Source organism: Arachis ipaensis, chromosome B1, assembly GCF_059453495.1.
Source record: "Arachis ipaensis isolate K30076 ecotype BB chromosome B1, ASM5945349v1, whole genome shotgun sequence".
In the NCBI taxonomy this organism is placed as follows: domain Eukaryota; kingdom Viridiplantae; phylum Streptophyta; class Magnoliopsida; order Fabales; family Fabaceae; genus Arachis; species Arachis ipaensis.
The window spans coordinates 8,092,206-8,117,298 of NC_142436.1; the positions used below are offsets into that span (position 1 = coordinate 8,092,206).

The 25,093-nt window shown below is 30.2% G+C and overlaps 1 protein-coding gene across 3 annotated transcripts; it reads right to left on the reverse strand.

Annotated features, from left to right (window-relative positions):
- Positions 1-606: 606 nt before the first annotated feature.
- On the reverse strand, positions 607-23,598 carry LOC107645483 ((-)-kolavenyl diphosphate synthase TPS28, chloroplastic). Of its 3 annotated transcripts, XM_088502379.1 has the most exons (14): positions 23,411-23,598; positions 22,794-22,891; positions 11,999-12,302; positions 11,711-11,894; positions 10,858-11,075; positions 5,760-5,880; positions 5,579-5,691; positions 5,412-5,438; positions 5,212-5,273; positions 4,968-5,083; positions 2,471-2,569; positions 2,153-2,389; positions 1,348-1,471; positions 607-1,108 (listed from the first exon to the last, which is right to left on the reverse strand). In XM_088502379.1, exons 1-14 carry the CDS (start codon positions 23,535-23,537, stop codon positions 707-709), a joined length of 2,232 nt encoding a protein of 743 aa, XP_088358505.1. In that variant the 5' UTR covers positions 23,538-23,598; the 3' UTR covers positions 607-706. The 3 variants fall into 3 exon arrangements, with proteins under 3 accessions (XP_088358505.1, XP_088358504.1, XP_088358506.1); XM_088502378.1 differs by having other exon boundaries at positions 5,212-5,438; positions 23,411-23,597; XM_088502380.1 differs by lacking the exon at positions 607-1,108 and having other exon boundaries at positions 1,377-1,510; positions 5,212-5,438.
- Positions 23,599-25,093: the final 1,495 nt, after the last annotated feature.

Sequence of the window (25,093 nt, forward strand, 5' to 3'; positions counted from 1 at the left end):
TTTTCTTGGTATGGAAGTCGCTCGAAGCAAGAGGGGGATTGTTGTGTGCCAGCGCCAGTATTGCCTTGATCTCCTCCAAGATTATGGGATGATGACAGCAAAGCCAACTTCAACCCCTATTAACTCACATCACCCTTATCGAAACACACAGGGACTCCACTCACATCAAATTCAGAATATAGAAGAATCATTGGATATCTATTGTATCTCACAAACACAAAACCTGAAATCTGCTATGCGGTTGAAAAATTAAGTTAATTTTTGGGATTGTGCTACGGACAAACATTTTGAGACTGCACTAAGGGTCCTAAGATACTTAAGGGGAGCTTCAGCCAAGGGATTGTTCTTCTCAGCCAATACAGACCTCACTCCATCCGAATTTTTAGATAGTGATTAAGGGACATGTTCAAATTCAAGGAAGTCAGTCACGGATTACTATATATTAGTTATATCTAGTGTTGAGGAGTTGTGCAATAAATAGAGCACCTAACCAAAATCTAACTAAGCAGAGAAGCAATTCATAGTTTTGTGTGAATGAGTGCAATATTATAGAATAATTAAAAATTAGATATTGTGAATGAGTGGAAGAAAATATAAAATGTCCATCCCTGTGATGGTTTATTTTATTGCATATTAGGGTTCCCATCTTAAAAGGTTCAAGGTCTATATATTCCACTGAAAAAGTGAAATATGTTAATTTATTACATCACTTTCTGAAATAGGACTTGTCAGCGTGAGACATAATGGTCTGAGAGTCAAAATATGCAACATAGTAAAAACTCTTGGCCACCAAGAAGAATGAACTCTTAATGCCATCTTGGGAATTTTGGAGCACTACTTGCACAAACTCTTGCATTTCTGATTCTATTTCTGGTGTAGTGGTGGGTTTGGTTGCAATACTCAGTTCATTTTTTCCCTTCTCACTTTGGTAATCTTTGAGCTTATGGCAGACTTTGTTAGTGGCTTTGAGTAATCTTTGGTACTGAGAATTTAGCTGTAGCTCTTGTAACCAATCACCAGCCATTAAATTTATAGTTTGCACAATCAACTCTGCTTCTCTTTTGGAGCTGCTTCCTTCATTTTGCCAACTAAACAACCAACTCTGCCACTGACCAATTCAGGAATAACAAATTTTCAAAAGAGACTAACCTCTCTTATTTGTTACATTGTGTTTTTATTTTCATTTTTAATATTTTTTATTTAAGATTTTGTAAAAAATAATAAAAATTTTCTTCCTTTACCTTTCACAATATAAAAACAAAAAAATGTTTTGTTAAACTAAACAAACTGTAAATTTTGTTGTGTTCTAATCACAAGAAATAAATAAATAAATAAATAAAAACTCACAATTTGATTCAAATAATGGGAAATTTCCTGTCCATGATTTTGAAAGAATTCCAATCCAAGATAGTCAAGAGTTATCAGCAAAATCCCAAGAAGTTGCTCGTTTTTGTTGTTCTTATCAAGCCTCCTGCAGCATGGGTTGCATATTCACCACACATTCAAGTTTCTAAAAGATGTATAATAGAATAAAGAGCAATGTTACTGGACGAATAAAATTATGAGGAGTGTTAGGTGCAATCAAATTTTGTAATTTGTAGTCATAAATTAGTCATCATTAATGTTTTTAACGGTGTAAGATTACATCTAATGATATAGGATTGGCATTTTTCTTTTACTGGTTGTGTGCTTACCAGATTTTAATAAAATTGCTAGTCTCCTAGATTTTTTCCTAAAGGTATTATTTTTGACTAACTTTTAGCCAAACATTCTATACTTTGTATACTCCATTTTAGACCCTAAATACTAAAGTTTAACTCCTAAGCGTATAAAAATAAAGTATTAGCTAAAAATGTTGGCTAATATCAATAAAAGGTATGTCTCTAGCAGTTCTTGACCTTCTCAAATTTAATTTGTCTCATTTTAAACATTTTTTTACATGTACGTCCGTATATCGGTTAGGTCAGTACAATTAAAGTTACATTTGATTTTTTTATTAGGCCTAACAGACCCAAGTGAACAAAGGAATTGATGTGTCTAAATTTTAAAAAATTCAAGAATTTAAATGTATTTTAAAATTTTTCGAAAACTTAAATATCCGTAAACTAAAAGTCCAAGAATTTATTTGTCTTTTTTTCTAATATTTATTTACCTGTTTGACAAGTCTTGTCTGTTAAAGTTGTTATTGAGTTGTTCTAAAATGACCTTCCTTGCTTCATCATGGTTGATATGGAACTTGAATGCATGAATCAAAGTTACGGTTTTAGCCCATGCGAGTCGCTCTAACCACCTTTGAGGTTCAAATATGCAAGCTGCTGCCACAAAATAAGCTTGGAGAATACTCTCTTTGCTCACTCCAAAATCCTCCAATCCTGTTTCCGAGTGCCATCTAACAATTTCCATTGCAAAATTTAGAAGCACGTCAATTTTCAATACACATATCTTATAAAATAATAATTGAGTGCCTCACCGTTGGATTTTCTCCCATTCTGCAGAGTGCACTGCTTGACTCTTGCTGTAATCCAATTTGGCAAGTTCAAGATAAATCTCGTTGTTCACACTAGGCAACCTGCCAACAATAAACAAATACATAAATAAATAAACTGAAGAGATGGCGGCATGTGCAGCACACAAAAATAAAGTGTATAATTAGTTGTAAGTTATTGTGGAACTGGAACAGGAAATATGACTAAAGCTCTAAAGAGGATCTTGATATTGGTCTTGTGCACAAAAAAAACGTCTTTAAGAATGACTTAGACTCAGGTTAGCTTTTAACTTGTTTTCTCCTTTAAATATTGTCTTTTATTCGGTCTTTAGAAAAAATAAAAAATAAAAAACAAGTAATTTCTTTAATTTTTGGAACAATTGATAGATAAAAGTGAATATTTAAATTAATTAAATAATAATAAATACTTAAAAAAATTTATTAAAAACTAAATTTTAAAAGACAAGTAACATTTTTTATAATTATATAAAAAATATAATTACACGTCTTACGTTATGATTTAATTACGTGAATAATATTACTGTAACAAGATGTCCTACCATTTATGTATGCATGTTATGTATAATTGATCGAGCTGTCACTACTTTATTTATATGTGATCAAATCATGATATAAGACATGTACTAAAAATTTACATCATCAAATTACATTAGCAAACCGTTAATGAAAAATGGAACGTAAGTTACATCAGTCAATTTTGTATATACTTTTTATGCAATTGAAATTTTAGAGATACAATTTTACTATACAAAATCAATCTTAGAAATCACTTTTGAACTTTAATCGAGAAATATATAGGGCCAATGTTTTTAGCGAAGAAAAATAAACATTAATAGTGTTAATATTTAAAAAAAAAGGTAAATGTGAGAGAAAACTATTAACGACTTAATATTTATCATATTATATAGGGATAAGTATTGTTTTGGTCCCTAACGTTGAGGGTCAAAATCGAAACCGTCCCCAACGTAATTTTAGATTTAAAATAATCCTTAACGTGTTTTTTCATATTAAAATCGTCCTTTTAATTTTTTCTGGACAAAAATGCCCTCCACGACCATCAGCACCTTTACCTCAACCACCACCAGCACCTTTACTCCCACCAGCACCACCACCAGCTCCTTTACCTACCCTCCACACCAAAAAAAATAACATCAATAAAATCAACACAAATTCAACAAATCCAGAAATCAGAAATTTAACAAATCAACCCAAATTCAACAAATTTAACAACCAAATCAAAAAACAACAAATCAAAATCAGAAGCAGATGCAGTCACAGATGCAGAAGCAGAGACAGTCATAGAATCAAAAACAGAAACTCAAACAGAAGCAGATGCAGAAGAAGAAGATGCTGATGCAGAAGCCGAAACTACAGAAGCAGATGCAACAGAAGAAGAAGCAGAAGAAGCAGATGCAAAACCACCGGCGCAGAGCCACCCATCATCACCAGCGGCAGCGACGGAGCGTGCGAGGACCGGCGACGCACTCCACCCTCGGTCCCTCTCTCTCCTTGGCCACCCATCACCCGCGGACCGGCGACGGAGCGTGCGCGGACCAGCTCAGCCTCGGATCCCTCTCTCTCTCCTTCGCGCGCCGCCCTCCTCGCGTCGTGCTCCTCTTCCCGGCGACGCACTCCACGGCGGCAGAAGCATGCATGAACGGTCCTCCCCTCCACTGGCGCTCCCTCTCTCTTTCCCCTCTTCTCTTCTCCCCCGTCGCAGCCCCTCTGCTTTCTTCTTTCTTCCGGCGACGGCAGCTCCAAAACCGGCGCTGTCCCCTCCCCCTCCTTCCCCTTCTCCCTCTTCCTTTCCCCTTTCCCCTCTCCCTCCCCACCCCCCTTCGCGTTTCCTTTCGCCCCCTCTCCAAAAACGCGTTTCCTTCCCCTCCCTCCAAACGCGTTCTTTTTTATTTTATTTTATAATTTTTTTTATTAAAATAGGGATATTTTAGAAATAAAATTAAAAAATTTATTAAAAATGACGATTTTAATACAAAAAAATATATTAAAGATGATTTTAAATCCAAAATTATGTTGGAGACGGTTTCGATTCTGACCCTCAACGTTAGGGACCAAAACAATACTTATTCTTATTATATATATATATATATATATATATATATATATATATATATATATATATATATATATATATATATATTATTAACAATAATTTTAAAATGTGTTTTAAAAGATAAATATTAGCTTAAATCCATTTTTTTACAGCACCTACTCAAATGAAGATGCTAAAAACATCTTTTTATAAAGATTCTTATATTAAAAGTGTATTTTGTTTATTTAGGCAGACTTTAAAAAAAATAACATTTTTGTAACACATCAAAATCAAACTATATAATTTATGATCTAATGGTAAAAAAGAAGTATTTTCATATGAAGACAATGATAAAATCTTCATGGTAGTATTCACCTATTTTTATTGGTTCACCGATTAAAGAATCTCTACCTGAAAAGTGTCTTTGCAATCCAAACAACGTTTTCACCACCATATTGTTCTATGTAAAATCTTGTCTCCAATCTCGGTAAACTTGCATACCAAGGCACATCCAACGCGTAACTCACCTATAAATATTATTTATTACCATCAGAAAAAGAGTTTTAAAAATGATTTAACTAGAGGGCATTGATTTAAAGAGTAAAAATATCATTTATGACCAAATTTAAGTAAAGGGAATGATATTGGAACATACCTCGCCAATTAAATCTTTTGTGATGATCCATTTATCAAATATCTCATTAGACGCACGATTCTCTGATAAGAATTTGAACGAAAAATATTTGGCATCCTGAAGAATCATTTCCCCAGGAAAAAGCACCTGAGAAGCTCTATAAAGATTGTATGTTGCTGACATTGACGGACTTGTTTCTCCGGCAAAGCAAAAGAACTCACCATTTTTCTCAAAATGCTTCAGTGCATCTACCAAATTTAATAACTTTAATCATTTCTGGAACCATATATTATATATAATCATATTTGTATTTAATTAGAATACAATTTAGTAAAATGTAGAAAATATTTTCTTGTCTTATTTTCTATATATGAATAATAAAAGTTACCGGGTAAAACTTGGTGACCATGTAACCTTAGTAACCTAAATGCCATTACTGAATCGTCAATATCTGGAACCCCCGAATCTCTTGTCCAACCAAGACCCTTGTCGGTCCAATATCTGAAATTATACAGTTTTCCATATTTGAAATCACTGAAAATCTAAATCAAATAATCTCATGAACTTACCTTGAGATATACATCATAAAATCATTAATCTCCGGCTCAAAATATCTTGAAATGCCAAGACGTTCCAAACGACCAACTATCCAATTCCGCTCAAACAAGCCTATGGGATACGAGTTTGGAACTGGCAAAAAAAAAAAAAAAAACGCAAACGTATCAAGTATCAACTTTAACCTGCATCATACATTTGGATTAATATTACTATGGTGATAGTAATACTTTTAAAAATGTTTATGCTATGGTAATAGTATTTTAAAAATATTGCTAAAATTAAAATAATATTTTTTTAAATATTACTAATAAAATATTATCAAAGTATAAAATAATATGATTTTAATTTTAAAAATATTTTATAGTTATTATAGTCATTATAAATATAGTTATATTAAAATTTACATACATATATTTATATAAAAATATTATTTATAGACTAAAATTAATATTTAATTCAATTATTATATATTTATGTATAAATATATGGATAATTTAATTTATTTTAATATATATTTTATATTAATAACTAATTTTAGTATATATATATATAAAAGTGTAATGTGTCGCTCTTTTTTCTTTTTTTTTTTTGGATTTTGTTGACTATGTATTGATCACAAAATACAATCTCAACACTTGGCATATATATCAGTCAAACAATTAATTTTAAGTGATTATTATGATGTTTAAAAGGTAGTACTTAATTTATCAAAAAAATTATTTAATTTAAAAATATAAAAATAAATAATATTTAAAAATTTAAAATTTATTATAAAAATAAATTAGACAAAAATTAAATATGAATTCATAAATAACCTAAAATTGGCATTAATTTTATTAAGAGTTAGTTGAAATTTATTTTAATAATTTAATGACAATAAAAGTTAAAATTTTTATCACATGAATAGATATTGTAATTTCACAAATTTCTTTAATGAAATATATGATATCACCCAAGTGAGAACCACTGCGGAGTGTGTTTTGGTGGTGGAAAAGGATCATCTTTTCGTAATTTGCTCAAAATCATATATTACAAAAAAATGTTAAATACTGTTAAATTTATCGTTAAAATTAGCGTAGAATATTAGCAGTGAATTTACTGATAGATATAGCAATAAATTTATCGAAAAAAAGTTATCATCGGATTAGTTTTTTTACGGTAAAATTGCCAATAATATTTGGATGGAAAAAAGAAAAATTGACGCGAGTATTACCATCGGAATTATCGGTGGATTTAAATTCGCCGATAAAGATCAATTAATGGAATGCTGCATTTTGGTCATACGCAATGTATTACTGTTAGATTTATCCGCTGGTAAATCTGACGGTAAATCTGATCTAAATTCAAAATGCGCAGCTCTCTCCCCTCACTTTTGAGAACACTCTTCTCTCTCTCCCATTCTTTTCTCTCTTCTCTCTCCCTAGCAACTACCTCCGGCCACCCTCTGCCAGCGCTGCCCATCTTCATTCTTCTCCAAAGTCTGCGTCAAGTCGCCTGTATCGTGTTTCATTGCCTCAAACAGAGTTGCTCCCTCTGTCTCCGCCACTGTTAATTGGAAGAGCTGTAGCTGCCGCTCCCTCTGTCGCTGGAGTTGTCTCTCCTCCGTCGTCCAGGTACGTTGCCCTCATCCCGTTCCCTATTCCATCTTGTTTGCATTTTTTCAATAAAAAACTCCAATCCCTTTTTGCCATAATCCTTGCCCTCTCCGACGGTGCATCCCCTTCCTCTCCAAGAGCTTGAAGTTGCTAGTTTCTCTGTCCGCCACTATGCAAGCTCTGCCATCGCCTTGTCGTCACCTTTTGCCTCTCATCTCCATTGCTTTCAGACTTGCTCGCCTCCAGCTCCGTTCCTTTCGGCGTTCAGGTATAGTGCGCGACTCTGTTACTCGATTCAGTTCTTCAGTATCTCGTCGCTGATTGTTCTTATTCAACCTCTGTTAATTGTTTTTCTTGTTGCTGATTCTTTTTTTGATTGTTATGTTGTCGTTGCATAGATGTTTAGTTCTTGTAGTTATTGTTGTTATGGTTCTTATTGATTAGTTAGTGATTGTTACTGTTGCTGTCATTGTTCTTGTTGATTTGTTAAATTTTTTGCTAATAATTGTTCAGTTCTTGCTAATAATTCTTTTGCTAATTTTTTGTTAGGTGTTATTAAATTTTTTGCTATGTAGTTATTAAATTTATTTGCCTAGCTGTTATTGTTCTTGCTGCCTACTTATTGTTCTAGCTGTTATTTATTTGCATACTAATTGCTGCCTAGTTATTAATCTTGTTTGGATATTTCTTTTGTTATTTGACTTGTGCGGATTTGGATGAGATTATAACACATTGGTAGATGTAGATTTTTTAATTTGGATGATATTTTAAAGTTTATATTAGAATATAATTATGTTTTGTGTGTTTATTTATATATTATTTTATTATAATTCGATTATTCTGATTGGACTATGGCTGAAACTTTGATCCAGTGAACCAGTAGCTAGATTAAATAATCATTCATTCTTCTAATATAGTGCTAATAAATTGTGTCAACTAAAGTAATAAGATGTCACTGTGACGTTTCTTGGGATATTCCAATGACGAGCTGATGAGGTTTGATGCAAAACCTTGCTCCAAGTTAATGAGACACACTGCTGGAATATACAGTGTTGGTAGAGCCTTAGGATTTTGATTGGATCCTTTGCCGATTACACTATAGTTTGTTTTATTCTTTCATTCCCTTGTTTATGTATGTCTATGCATCTTATTATTTTTCGCATACTTTTCAAGTGTTTGGTGAAATGCTATAGTTATCCTAATAGTAAGGTTTTAGTTTCTGCTTCCTTGCATATATGAATGGCTTTCACAAGCAAATTTCAAAAGTTCACCCATTTATAAACATATAATACATATTTTCTTATCATGTTTTAATGTGTGTTATTCGATACTTTTTGTATGTATTTTCCTAATCCCTTGGTTACAGAGAGATATGCTTAGCACTACTTACCTCGGTCCAGAATTACTACTATAGAAATGAAAAAATGAACAAACAATGAAATGCTAGCAGTATTAATGAAAAGTTTTCAAAAGATTATAGTAATGTAATAGGTTCAATACATTCTTATAGCAGTAACAATGTAAAGTATAAGATTATGGTAACATAACATATTCACTACACTAACTCTTTGATTCTTCAACCTCACTTGCAATTAGTCAAAGAATTGGGATCAAGATAGAAAAATAGGAAGAGACAACAAATTAGTTAATTGTTAGTATTATAAATAGTTTAGTATGATTGATTGTTTATGTAATGTAGTAATATTAATATAGCCTAATCTCTAATGCTTATCAGTATTGCTATTTCGATTTTTGATTTAATTTTGTTCAATTTTTGTAATTGAGAGTTTGGTGCATTTCAAATATGATTTTCTTGTTTAATTGAATTTTCTTTTTTTTAATAATAAACTTTGATATTTAAACTTGTTTGTGAACTTTCAACTAAAAATTATTATAAGTTGTAAAATTTTGAATTTTATTAGTTTAGAAATTATTAAATTTAAATATTTAATATTATATATTGAATTTTTAAAAATATTTTAAAAAAATTAAGATTATTGTCGATTAAATCCGCCAGTAATAATAAATAATATATTACCGTCGGATTTATTAGAAAAAAATCCGACAGTACCAAACTCCAGAATTACATAATTAAAAGTTTATATCTGCTGTTAAATTCGTGGGTAATTACTAATTAGCGACGGAAAAAAATCCATCAGTAAACAATTATCAGCAAGATTTATAGCGTTGGATTTATTCTGCCGCTAAAATCAACAATAAACAAGTTAACAACAGATTTTTTACTAAATTAGCCTATAAATTCAAAAGTATCTAACAACTTTTTTGTAGTGATATTTTGTTTAAGATTCATGGAAGGTAATTTAGGTGTTGGGGAAGATCACTTGAAGTAGAACACGGGAGAAAATAAAGAAGATTTTGGCTTCACTATTTGCAATAAATGAAAATCTTATAAATTTAATAATTGTTAGAAAATCTAGCACTAATATGATTTGAAGTAGTTTTTAACTAATATGATTTAAATTTGGTCAATGATGATTTTCTGAATTCCAATGAAGTTTAATAGAGAAGACATCTGAGGTAGAAGATGAGTGATGAAGAAGATGATCCAACTTTTTCTTTTCCTTTTTTAGTATTGAGACGATCCTTTTTTGTAACATATATTTTGCGTAGTTTGTGGGTATATGATTTGATATCGGCTAATTTTTTTTATATTGGAAGAGTGTGTGAGTTGTGTTTGGTTATGGAGTATACAGGTGTTAGACACAGGTGTAGGACAAAGAGAAATCGGACCGTCCGAGTTCTTTGTTAAAAAATTCGTTGACCACAAATCGGACCGTCCGATTAGTTTTTTTTATTTAAAATAAAATCGGACCATCCGTTTACATTTTTAGTTTTTTTTTCTTAAACTGAAAACGGACCCTCCGTTTACAAGTTTTGTTTTTTTAATTTTTCCCTTAGAAGAAAACGGACCCTCCGTTTTTTGGATTTTTCTTTTTTTTTTTTTAAATCAAAACAAACCCTCCGAGTTTCTTTAAAAAAATATTTTTTTGTAAATTTCCTCTAATCGGACCGTTTGAGTTCCTTGCTCTAAATCCCTCGGTCCGATTTCAACCTCTGACACCACATGCAGGAAAAACACCCCTATTTTCCATAATGCTGTATCACTCCACACCTTCCTCCATATTAAAAATAAAAAGCGCTTTGATATCACCCCAAAATTGTTAAAAGAAAAGAAATACTACATTAACCTTTTTCTCATTAGTGTTTTAAGTGTTGTTTTATTGCTTTAAAAATTACTCAACGAAAAAGATAAAAAAGTAAAATTGTTTTTACGAATTAACTTTGTAGTATTGACACACATAGTCACCGAAGCTACCAAAACATAAAGTCATTAGAGACTACATTTTATTATATGCAAAATTTCAAACACAAATAACTTCACTTTAAAATCAATTCTTCTCATTTTTTTTCTTTTTTTGAAATCAATTCTACAAACATACACTTTAAAGTTAATTAAAAGAGAAAGTGTTATATGGGTACTGTTGTTAATTACCTGCACCATTACAAACGTTAACAGTGTTGTGGAGATACTTGAGAGCATTTTTATCTTTGGTCTGCATGTAAGCATAGGCTGTGGACGCTGGAGAGAATAAGAATGAACCATCTTTTGACTGCAACTTCAAAAGTTGTTTCCACTCCAAATTTACCATTATTCCCTCCAAACTATAGAGTACTGATGTAGGCACCTTATGCATAATCTCTATTGGTATTCTAAACATTCAAGTAGTATAGATACATATATCATATCAGTTTAGTTTTCGATTTCTCAATTAATAATGATATTCTCTCCAGTAAAGTTCTGAAAATTAAATTGATCATTGAAGTGATAAAATTAAAGATTTAAAAATTTAAAGATTTAATTGAGAACGAACTGATTAGAATAGAATAGTATATTTATATATAAAAAAAATATTTTGTAAAAAAATTAATTTTTTTATTTTTATTATTTTAAATTGATTAACTAAAAAAATTGAACCGATTAATCAAAATTTTTTATCAATTCTTTTAATTTTTGATCAATTCATTATCAACTAATTTTTGTTTGAACCGAACTAATTTAATAATCAGTTTTTGATTAACCTAATTGAACCGACAAGTTCGGACCAATTCTCAAAATATTACTCTCGAGTAATAATAAAAATTTGAAAAAAGAACTACTCACAAAAATAATGCTAAATAACTAATTTTTGTTGTCAACGTCACCTAATTATTTATTTTAAATTTAAATCTTAAATCATAAACTCTTAAACTTAAATTCTATACTATAAACTTAAATCCAAATAATAAATAATGTTAACTAATTAAAAATTAGTTTTCTATACTTTCTCTTATCAAATATAAGATACCTTTTGAGCTTGAGATCTCTCATAGCTGATAATTCTTTCAAGATAGGAGAATCATCTGGCACTTCAATATTCATACTTCGAGCCAAGTCAAGAAGAGAAGGTAAAGTAAATTCAAAACCAACTAGATCTTCTGCGGCACTCTCATCTTGAATCTTGCTTAGATTTTCCTTAAAGAATGTGAGCCCTGTACGTGATAATATTATGACATAATAATGTTATAGTAATGAAATTCATTGAATATAAAAAACATTATTCAATCACATAAATTATATGTAAGAATGAAGTTACCCTTGTGACACATTTCGGGGTGCAAATTCCATTTAGTGAATGCAATAACACAGGCGAGGGTATTAAGAAGACGGTCACGGGGTGAAAAGTAATTAGCATCACCCCAAGAACCATCTGGAAGCTGATTGTTGGCTATCCATTCAAGACACGAAGGGAACTGAGGGGCATTTCCGCCATTAACATCTTTCACCAGACCAACCCATGCAGTGTCATATGCTGACACGCTTGCTTCTCCATCTTCCATTGACCCCAACATACATTTCACCACTTTTATCTTCTCTCTTATCTCCTTTGTTTCCACCTCCTTTCATGCAAATCAAACATTAATTACGAACTAATTAAAGAAGAATAGATAAAAGTACACATAAATTTTCATAAGATGGATAGATATATATTTTAATTTTAAAAAAGTATAGATAGACAATGAAAATATTAAATAATGTGAACAATAGATATGTCGAATATTTAATTCACTAGGTGTGTAGATAGTTATCATAATGTTAGAGTTTAGGAGATAATTTAAGAGTTGAGTATTTTTTTATTTTATTGAATCAATTTTAAAATTCATTGTTCACATTATTTATAAAAGTCATTGTCTACCTAACAAAATCCTTTAATTTTTTAATGAATCATCTGTACACACCAATATTAAGTTTTGTTGTTATTTCTACCCTTTCATTGTCTGGATAGTGACTGGTAGATGATGATTTTGTACATTATATGATGTGACCCTTTTGATGACACAATAGAAACTATATGATAAATTATTGAATTTGTTAAATTTGAATAAAAAAAGTTTATAAGTGATTTAGAATCTTCATTCTCTTCTTTTCTTCTCTAAAAAGTGAATGTGGATCAAAGGCTGCAACTCAAAAATAGCTGCTAGGGCTCTGTTCAAAGTAAATTTTGAAGAAAGAAGAAAAAGAACGAAGATTCTAAGTTAGTTATAAATTTTTTTATTCAAATTTAATAAATTCAATAATTTATTATTTAGTTTTCACCATGTTATTAAAAATATCACGTCACACCATACACAAAATCATTTGGCAATTATTACCGTCAAAATAGAAGGATAAAAATGACAATAAAATTTAATATTAACGTGTACAAATGATTTATTAAAAAATTAAAGTATACATTTATTTATTGTATAAAATTAATATATATTTTTATCCATTTTCCCATTAATTAAACATTAGTAGTAAATATATACTTGAGGAAACGTAAAGAAAACTAATAACAACTAAAATGTTGTTACATAAGTTATTAAAACAAAAATACAATTTATATATTAAAATTAACAACTATGTATTTATATATAAATACGTATATTATATTTATTTTATTTAATTTTTAATATATCTTTAAAATTTTAACATATATTTTATATTAATAACTAGTTTTAATATACACATAAATACAATTGTTATTAAAAATAGAGTATAAACACCCAACTTGGTTCCTGTCCATTTTAAATTAGGACAAGGCAATCCCTCACCAAAAAAGTCACCCATGTCGGTCCCTGTCCGTGCATAAAATAACCATCGCGCCCCTTTCCTTGTATCCCTCGTCCATACTTGACGAAAAAGTCTGATGTGACATTTACCGGTGCTGATCTGGCAGTTAGTCCAAAGTTAAGTTCCAATGTGGATTAAGGTTAATGGACAGGGGTCGATTTGTCCCCCTGTTACATTTAAAAACAGCGTCGTTTTTGGGTTAAAGAGGGAGAAAACGTTAACTTCATCCTCTGGTTCTCCAACCTCTCCACATACTACTCGTATTCTAAACAATAATAACGAAATCCTAGGGCACCATGGTTAGGAGTGGAGAAGTTGCAGCAGCCATCGTCTCTTGAGAAATTGCATCATGACTGTTTCCTGGAGTTGTCTTCCCAGCTATTGAGTCATTTGATTGGAGCTGTGAGGTGTGAGACATCAGGTTTGGTGCTTGGGAATGTTGAGATTTGAACCATAAGGTTTGCCCCGGTACTGGTATGGGCGGAGGCACAAAATATGGACCTGGTGGCCTAATAATCTGGTGTTTCTCTCTAAATGGTGTAGGGTTACTATTAGAGTTTTCTCCTACAGCCTGTAACAAGGTTACTTTAACAGTTATATAAATGAAAAGTTTAAGGGATTGAGATGTAATCATTTCTTGTATGATCGGAGATAAAATCCAGTCCCAACTCAGTGCAATCCCCTAGATCATGCTGCAGTATTGACAAAAACTACCCCCAGGTGTCTTTACATTCGTTCAGAACCATAGCATACGCAATGACAAAAAAGTGGTTATTGGCATCTTGTCCCACTGCAGATAACAGCTGCCCACTATAGTAACCTTTGAGGAAGCACCTATCCAACCTAATTAGAGGCCTGCACCCATCTTTAAAACCCCTTTTACGTGCATCCAAACTTATATATAACTTGTCTAACAGTGGCAGCAACTCTGGTTGAGGTATGACATCAATCATAGCTGTGCTCCCGGAATTATTTCTGTGTAGTTCCATCAGATAGTCACACAACTTTTCATACTAAGTTTGTTTGTTGCCTATAACTATCTCTCTAGCAACCTTCAGTCTCCTGCTTATCATTTTTTCACTAAGATGTACATTGTAATCCTTAATCATATACTCCCTAGCCTGTTTAAGCTTTAAGTCAGGCTGAGTCAGTAGCCTCTTTACCAACTTTGATGTCCCCCATTGTTTGTTAGCTAGATTACTACCAAAATTTCTAGCACAGTTATGCTCATTAACCAATGTCATCACCTGATAACACCCCCTAACACTATTTCAAGAGGTCAAAATCAACAAAGGATAGTCCTCTTTTGCACATGCAGCCATCACCCTCTTCTTTTCATTCTTTAGATACACTACATCCTTCCCTTCATACACAAAATAGTCCTTTAGTGCATTCTTAAAACTTTTCATTGTGATGAATGTTTGCCCCACCTTAAACTCAACCTCCCCATATTCAGTCTTGTTTTCATCATCATTAGACACTGGACTGTTAAATGCTTTACTCTCATACTCATAAGGCTTGTCATAATCTGAGTCCAACTCTTCCCCAATAATTTCAGAATTTGATGCCATTGTTGCACCAGCCAGTCCATTTCCAGTCCCCCACATCACCCCCTGCTTTAGGCCCATCAACTACTGCACCTTCTACCCCAGTTTTTCCATCCCTCAGAATGTGTGTCCTCCTCCTACCTGAATACCTCTTGGAAGCCCGTTTCTTGGCTGTCTTTGGAGAATAAATGGACCACCTTTACTTGGTCCAGCCTTATCCCTACTATTTGGGCCACTCTTGATTAATTTTCTATTTGGGCCAGACTTCACCTCACCATCTAATCCACCCTTCACCTCACCAGCTGGGCCACACTTCACCTCTCTAGTTGGACCCTGACTAGCTCTCTTTCTTGGTGACACCATTTTTTTCTTCTTGTTCTTCAATCTCTCCTTCCTTTTTTGTTCCTCACTATCTTCACTACTATGAGTATCTTCATATCCCGGAGGAGGTGACTTATATGGCTCGTCCTCAATTGTTTCATACCCATCACTTGAGGATGATGAGTCACTCAGAATAACTTCCTCAACTTGCTTCTCCTCATCCACAACTTCTGGCACGCGAATGATCAAAGTAGATATAAATCTCATTTGTCCCCTTGTTTTTACTCTTGTTATTTCTCATGTTATTTATCTCAACATCACCCCTCATTACATGTAAGCCAGATTCTAAGTCAGGTGACATGCTATCAAATCAAAACATAGTCTTGTACTCTGTGTAACCCAACTCCTTCAATAACGCTTCGAAATCAAATAAGTTCATCAAATTAATGTCTAAGGGTGGCTACTTCTTCACTTTTTATCAATATATTCTAATTTACCATGTGCATTCCTCTTAAAATTTCCTCCATGATGGAAAATAGAAACTACTTCAAACTCTTCCATTTGCAAATTACTACTACTAATCAAAATTCAGTTCATGACATTTTATCTCACTGTACTAGTGATCTAAACTACTGACAAGCAACATTAATTATTTAACAAATTAATTAAAAAACTTCAAAGTCCATTCACGGCCACAATATTTTTAAAAAATCACAACCAAGAAACCCATTTCAACACTACTGAACACTGCAACACCAACATGCAATTTAGGAACAAAGTTTGGATAGTGATAATTTTTTAGATGCCCAAATCCGTCACTAATCTGAATGGCGACACAAGCTACCTCCACTACACGACGTCAATGACTCCATCAAGTGCAGAGTTAGAAGAGTCCTCTGAGTCCTTCCTAGCGGCCTTGTGAGCACCCTTGTCAGCACCAACACTAGCTACTTCCACCACTCTCTGTCCTTTCGCGTGAAGAAGGTTACAGGAGTTTTGGTTATTATGTAAATATGAGTTAGGGCTTGGGGGTTATGAGGGTGAGAACGACGTTTCCTCCCTTTTTAACCCAAAAATGACGCCGTTTTTGAATGTGACAGGGGGACAAATCGACCCCTGTCCATTAACCATAATCCACGTTGGAACTTAACTCTGGACTAACTGCCAAATCAGCACTGGTAAGTGCCACATCAGACTTTTCTGTCAACTATGGACGGGGGATACAGGGGAGGGGGCGCGATGGGTTATTTTATACACGGACAGGGACTGGTGTGGGAGACTTTTTTGTGAGGGGTCGCCTTGTCCTAATTTGAAATGGACATGGATCAGATTGTGTGTTTACTCTTAAAAATATAATCATCTATGTCTTTTCTTAAATCTGCACGTTTAGAAATTTAAAATATACACATTCGAGGGTTTTTTTTAATTATTTGCTAGATTTATGTATTTATCAATTATTTTGCATGTTTACTAAGAATATTTAGGAAAAATTACCAGAATAAAATATTTGGGCTTTAATTTATCGAAATACAACTTTTGCACATTGCATACGAAAATGCGATTTTTTACTAAGCTATGTAAACTGCGAGAGGGGTCCCACGGATTCTAAATGAACATAAACCGTTACACCCTTCCAATGGTTTACATTGAGATGCAAAATGGCCAGAAACCGCGACAGGTATCTCGCAGTTTCTGTGTAAATAGCAAATATACATAAACTGCAACAGGGGTCCAGCGGTTTATGCTTTAGTATAAATACGCAATAGGGGAGTCACGGATTATTCAGTTTGAGCCACTTTCATATTCTTAGAGAGAGAAAGAGACGTTCTAGAGAGAGGGAGAGAGGAAAGTGTGGTGAGGAAGACATTCTAACTTTGTTGGGGCCGGGACCATGGCAGATGAACGCAGTCTTTACCGGCTCAACGGCGTTGCGCATGTTGTCGGCAGCATAAACGAATAGGTAAGTTTGTTTTCTTTTAGTTGTTGTATTTCATATAACATAAAATGTAGTATTCGGGTGCAGTAGTTAGAACACATAATTTAGGATTGACCAATTTAGGATTTCAAAGTTAAGATGTAAAATACAAAGGTAAGATGAAATGTTTAAGTAGAATGATGATCCTCTTGTATTTGAGATATAGGGTTCAAATTGTAAGGCTTGTAGGGTTGTTGATTAAGTATCATATTTAAAATCTAAGATTTAAAATTTTAGGTTTTAAATATGTAAGTTTAAATTCTAATATTATAGCTTTAGTTTTTTAGAGTTTAAAATTTATTTAAAGATTAAATTTTGTAAATAGAACGTAATTATTGTATTTTACCTTCTTAAACTTTAAAATTATAAATTTTGTAGTTTATGTTTTTAAATTTAAGATTTAAAATTTAAAATTATAACTTTAGTATCTGTTTCCAGTTATAATCTATGGGTTAAACTTGTTATTGATGAAATTTCATTTGGTTTGATTATTTCTCTCACATGCTACAGTTAAGTAGATGTATTTATAGTGTCCAAAGACAACAGAACATGTCTCTGCATGACAGGATCATACCCTATCTGGAAAAGGCTGGTTTGTACTACCTGACGAGGCTCAACACGAGGTGGTTCTGGTTGGATGAGTCCCTAGTCAGCGCATTCATTGAGAGGTGGCATCCTGAGACGCACACCTTTCATATGCCATTCGGAGAGTGCACCATCACGCTGCAGGATGTTGTATACCATCTAGGGCTGTCCGTGGATGGTTTACCTGTATCCGGGTGCCTTACAGATTTTGAGAAGCTGATGGATGATGGCAAACTCGCTTGGAGTGGTTTCAGGAACTATTTTGCGAGCTTCCCCTGCCGAATGAGGTAAAGCAGTTTACAGTCCACTTCACCTGGTTCCATGAGAAATTCAGGGTGCTGCCAGAGGATGCTACTGAGGACACCGTAAGCATATATGCATGGGCTTACATTATAATGCTGCTATCCACTCAGTTGTTCGGTGACAAGAGTGGAAATCGGGTTCATATACGGTGGTTTCCCTTTGTGGCGAGGCTTGACGAGATGGGTAGTTATAGTTGGGGTGCGGCAACATTGGCATGGCTATATCGTTGCATGTGTCGAGTGGCCTAGAACCAAAAAACTCTCCTCACTATTCATTTGTGAAGGTGTGAAAATGACTCTCTACCATCGCGCCACTCCCTCTTGATTGGTATATATAGGCGAATTTGGTGCAAGCATAAACCAGTGGACCCTGTCGTGGTTTATGCACGTTTACCATTTACATAGAAACCGTGAGACCCCTGCCGCGGTTTCTAACCATTTTTCGTTTTAACATAAATCGCTGGAGGGGTGTAATGGTTTATGTATATTTAGAATCCGTGGGACTCCTCTCGCGGTTTATATAGTTTTGTGAAAAATTGTATTTCTGTGTCCAATATGCAAAAGTTGTATTTCATAAATTTAAAACCCAAATGTTTTATTGTAGTTATTTACCCGAATATTTACACATTAATTTTTACGATTATGATATATAATAATTTTAATTAATTTGGATGTTCTACAATTTTACTGAATTTATATAATAAGTTTTTATATTTTAATAATTTATTCCTCAAAAAATTCAAAAACCACAGTAGTCTTATATGTAGTATACATTTAAACACAAAGAATAAAAACTTAAAGCTTTTTCTAATAAAAAGAACTCTGATAATATAACAAAAATTTAATTTATAATTAATTTCTTAATATTTACAATTTTTTCCCACTAAATCCCCGTAAGCATATTATATGTTTATAGGATTTAACTGCAAAGACCTAACTAATTAAAAGATTCTAAAATATAAAAACCTATTTACAAAATTAGTGCGACTAGATAACTGATAAAATTTAGTCTTTATTCAACTAATAACCATTAAAATTAATTTAAATAAAAATTATATTAGGTATATATTCAAATCAGTAAATAATATAAAATATACATTAAATTATAAAATATATTAAAAATAAGTTAAATTATATGTATATTTATATATAAATATATAGTAACTAATTCTTTGTATTCACATAATATTTTTATTTAATATCCCATGTTTTCTATCTTTTATATTTAAAATACAAAATCAGTATTCCTAAACATCAATACATTTAAATTTAAAATAAAATATAACTAAACAAAAATAACAAATCCTAAACTTTACTTATACTATCAGGATAAATTCTAATATGTTTATGTTTATAATAATTATAATGATTATAAAATATTATTAAAATTAAAGTTACACTTTTTTTATATTTTGCTAATATTTTTTTAGTAATATTTTTTAAAAAAACGTTGCTAAATAATTAAAAAATATTACTTTAATTTTAATAAAATATTTTTTAAAATACTATAAATTCTATATTACCATAATATAGACATATTACAATGATTTTTTAATTAAATTCTTTTTATATCTAAGTCTAGGTATTGAATTCGCATCGCTTAATTCAAGAATATGAAAATCAATTCTTTTCACTCACACGTGCATTTTCTGTTGTGTAATATAACTATCACATTCAAAACAGCAAGAAGGATAATATTATTTTTCTATGAAATGTTTGATGTTTATTTCGTTGTTAAACTCTTTATTGATTCATTTTGAATTTATATTTTTATGTAAAAGTTACAGTCTGTTAAAGAACAATAAAATAGGCAATAGCTAACAAAAATAGTCACAACATAAAAAAGCTAAAATGTTACACGTCTAAAGTTTAAAAACTGCAAATCCAAAATTAATCATTGTGTTGTCTAGTTATTGGTTGACATTTTTATGTCTAATTAATCTAAAGGTCCTATTAAATTTACTAACTATTCCGTTAGATAATCATCAGAAGGTCCAGTCAATTTTTGCCAATTTTTATTAGACTAGATTTAAAGTCCATTAAAAAAAACCCACTCCATATATACTCACTCCTCTTAACCCTAGTTTAAAACAAAACACTATAGCCGTCTGACTCTCTTAATCTGCACGCCGTCACCCGCGCCGTCAACGTCCGCCACAGACCACATTTGTGCCGCCATTGCCTCCTCCAGTGCTGCCGTGAACGAGCCCATTGCACTGTGTTGCTTCCACTGCGAGAACGCCGTCCACCACGGTCGAGAAGTCACGCCGAGTCATATGCCTCTTCTGTCGCGCTGCACAATCTTTCATTCCGTTGCCACCCGCATCGTCGCACTACGCCGTCAACATTTAGACGCTAATATAAATTTAGTTCTTACAATTTTTTTTGATAAAGTATATGTTTTATCCCAAACATTTTCGAAATTTTCAAAAATACGTTTAACATTTAATTTGTTTCAATTTTATATTTAACTTTTTCGATAAATTTCAATTCTATCTCTATTGTCAAACTTTTGACCATCAACACAGTTTTTTTCGCTTTTACCTTTTTTCCTCTATCATCTTCCTCCTCCAATGACACACTCTCTCCCTAAATCCTCAATCCCAATCTGTTCACATCCGATCATTATCACTAGCTACTCTCTTTCTCTCTAAATTCTCAACTACAATCTATGCATATCCTACATATATATATATATATAGAGGAAAGTTCTATGGTGAAATTAGTTTTAGTGGCTAAAATTGACATAAGTTTGACCAACAAATAAAATATTGATACATAACAAAAAAATTAAATCTAAAACTAAAATGATTCTCACTTTCTTATAATTTCTTATAATTACTTTTATCAAAATAATTTTTTATAATTATAAAAATAATTTAAAAATATTAAAATAATTTTTAATTATATTTATAATTATTATTTTTTTATTATTATTATTTTTAAAAAATAATTTCTTATAATTATTTTTATAATTATTTTTACTAAAATGATTTTTTTATAATTATTTTTATTATTATTATTTTTAATAATTTCTAAAAATAATACCAAAATTATTTTTTAATTATTTTTATTATTATTTTTTATCAAAATAAATTTTTTTTATAATTATTTTTTCTTTTTGTAATTTTGAAAAACTAAAACCAAAATAATATTCTCTCTCTTATAATTTTTTATAATTATTTTTAAACTAACACCAAGAGGAAGAATATCATTTAGGTGTTAGTTTTTCGAAATTACAAAAAAATAATTATAAAAAATTATTTTTAGAAATAAAAATAATAATAAAAATAATTAAAAAAATAATTTTGGTGTTATTTTTGGAAATTATTAAAAATAATAATAATAAAAATAATTAAAAAATAAAAATAATTATAAAAAATTATTTTTAAAAATAAAAATAATAATAAAATAATAATTATAAACATAATTATAAAATTATTTTGGTGTTATTTTTTTGAAATTATTTTTTATAATTATGAAAATAATTATAAGAAATTATTTTGATAAAAATAATTATAAAAAATTATAAGAGAAAGAATCATTTTGATTTTAGATTTAATTTTCTTGTCATGTATCAATATTTTACTTGTTAGTCAATCTTATGCCACCTTTAGTCACCAAAACCAATGTCACCATAAAACTTACCATATATATATATAAAAAAAAACTAGCACCACCATTCACTTGGTCCCCACCCTTCTTCCCCCTTTCTTGTCTTCTTTTCATTCCCAATCAACCAACTCCTCTAAAAACCCAAAGATTTTTTTTTTTTAATCTTCTTTATCGTCTCTGATCCTACCAGCCCAATTAGTGTGCTGTTGTGTTTCTATGGTGTTTATTAGATTATTTGAAAACAATAGTTTCGAGATCAGCTGAGTCTCAAAAAGGTTCTCTTCGAGGCAGGGTCGGAGCTTTGTAGTAAGAAACGGGGCAATGACCTTCCGACTTTAATTTTTTATATATAAGTTATATGTAAATTTTAATTTAATTCTCTTAAAATTTTATTTTAGTCTTATTTTATTATGTAAATATTTAGATCTACCCCTGTTTTGAGGATTATAAAGATCGGCGGTGGATGGAAATGTGAATAGATTGAAGGGTTAAGAATTTAGAGAGTGTGTACTAATCATGATGGTGGACTGGTGATAATGGTGGTGGGATAGATAGAGATAAAAGAGTAAAAATAAAAAAAAATATTGACTACTATAGGTTGAACATAAAAAAAAATTTAACAGAAGGAATAAAATTAAAATTTATCAAAAACATTAAAGATAAAATTAAAATAAATTTAAACATTAAAAATATTTTAAAAATTTTTAAAAATATTAAAAACAAAATATATACCTATTTTTTTAAGTTAAAGAAAGTACTTAATATTACATTTAAATACAAATTGACGATTACATATAAAACAATTATTTATCTTATACAACTTTTACGGATGTTCTCTTCTAAATCTAAAGACAAACAAAATTTTTTTTAACAAGGACATTTAAAAAGTCCCTTAATAATAATGTTCTGATAAAGTAACAGAAATTTATTCACCTTTAAATCAAGAGTTGGAGAGGATTTTCCATATATTGGACGAAATCCAGCACATTTCTTGGCATGTTCGACTTCATTAATTCGGTGCGAACGTGTACCTATTGGAAAGAGAAAGTATATGTTTGAAGCAATTGGTTCATTAAAAAGTGTGTCGTTACCCAGTAACAAGTTATTTATAGCAAAATATATAACATTAACTTTTTGTTTTAAATGATGAATAATACTAAGTAATTTTTTTAGATATAACTGAAACATGAATAATACTAAGTAAATTTTCCAAATATTCTAAAAATACTAATTTTTTTTCCTTTCCTTTCAATTTGCAAAATTTCTGCTTCATTCCTTTTTTAAAAATTTTAATTATAAAAATTATAATATCATCATATCATAAATTATTTATTTCAAAAGTTTAAATGGATACTTTTAAAGACACTTGAATGATTATTATTTAATATATATACTAAAATCACTTCTTAAGGGGTAAAGATTTGGAATTTTAAGTGAAGACTTTACCACTTAAATTACATACATATTCAATACTATGTAAATTAAATCAGATCAAATATATAATTAAATAAACAAGATAACGAAAGTCATATACAAAATTACAAGCATACCCCACAAAGAAACCCGAGAACATTGAAGGTGAAACTTGAAAGCAAAAGTATATTTGGGTGGTGGCGGTGGGGTAACATCAGAACAAAGAGGCATGCGATTTAGATGGAAAAGAAGCTGAGAAGTCATTGTTCACTAGTATAGGCTCAAAATATCATGCACACTTTTCAAGCATATTTATAGGAAAGGAAAATATGGTCATAAAAGATATCAACTACTACAATTAACCTTAAAAAGAAAGTTTAATTTGGAATTGTCATATAAAACATAACCCACACAAAAAATTAGATAGAAAGAGTGATCCTCAAGTAACTGCGGACGGATGCAAGGGGCAAGCGTAGGCCTTGGCTTCCAACTTATTTAAATTGAAGTTAATCATTTTAAGTATATAAAATTATTATATAAATTTATTTTTCACTGGATAATATTATACTTGAATTGTTGACTTTTTTTATTGTATTTGTTCACAAATTAAGAATAAATTAATTTTAAAAATTTTAAATTTTTAAAAATTTTTATTTTTTGGATATTATTAGAATTTTTTATTTTTTCTACTATTAGAAAAAAATTATTTTTTTAGTTTAAAAATTAAAAAAATAATAAATTTAAAAATTTATTGTTTATTAGATATTGGTAGACTTTCTTTTATCTTTCTAATTTAAATAAAAAAATTTAATCTGATAATTTAAAATCTTTTTTTAAATATTTTCTTAATTTTTACACCTATTATTGTATAAAAATACTTTAATATTTATAATAACTAAAATATCATTATATATTATGAAAATAAATTATTTTAAAATTTATTTATTTTTCTTATGATATTAAAATTATAACATATTAAATAAATTCATTAAAACGATTATATTTTATATATTTTATTCACAAATATGTTTTAAATATATATAACAAAGTTATTAGAATTACTTATTTATATTATTTTATAACATATATTTTTATGATATGAAGCATAAAAATATAATTTACTGTCATAATAATACTCAACAAAATAAACTAATTAAAAAAATAAATAATTTTTATATTTTATCAAATCTAAAATAAAAAAATTATAAAAACTAAGACAACCTTTTTATATAACAAATACTTATTAGTATTTTTAATTAAAAAAAATATTAATCATGAATATATATTACTAAATATATATTATTATATTTAATTATATAATATTTTAATTTTTGACTCTTTCTCTATCAAATTTTTGGATCTATCCCTAATATGAATTTTCAAATAATGGCCATGAATATCTATTATCAAGGATTTCAACCGTGCTTTAAAACCTAAAGTTTTATTATTTATCGATTCGATAATACTAACTAGTAAGATAATATCTAAAGTTATCTTATATAACATTTATAATTTTATGAGAAATGCTAGAGAGTCAGTAATTTTGGTATTTTGTAACCATTAATTGGTCATTAATAGTATTTTTAATGGTGTAAAATTACATCTAATAGTGAAAGATCACTCACTTTTATTTTGATGGTTAAGTAATGGCAAAAAAATACCAAAATTGCTGGTCCCTAGACTTTTCCAAATTTTATTATATGTAATTATATATTTATTATATTTTAAATTATATTATTATTTTAACAATAATTAATAAATATTAAATAAATAATTTTAGATTGTTTAAATTAATTTTTTATTGTCTCTCAAATATTATT

What these genes read in the sequence shown, in the direction of transcription:
- LOC107645483 (XM_088502378.1), bottom strand. Translation starts at nt 23,537, where the DNA reads ATGACTTCTCAGCTTCTTTTCCATCTAAATCGCATGCCTCTTTGTTCT. An exon ending in TTCTCGGGTTTCTTTGTGGG is followed by an intron (nt 22,892 to 23,410) that starts GTATGCTTGTAA and finishes TCTTTCCAATAG; the next exon opens with GTACACGTTCGCACCGAATT. An exon ending in AGACAAGACTTGTCAAACAG is followed by an intron (nt 1,472 to 2,152) that starts GTAAATAAATAT and finishes CCCATGCTGCAG; the next exon opens with GAGGCTTGATAAGAACAACA.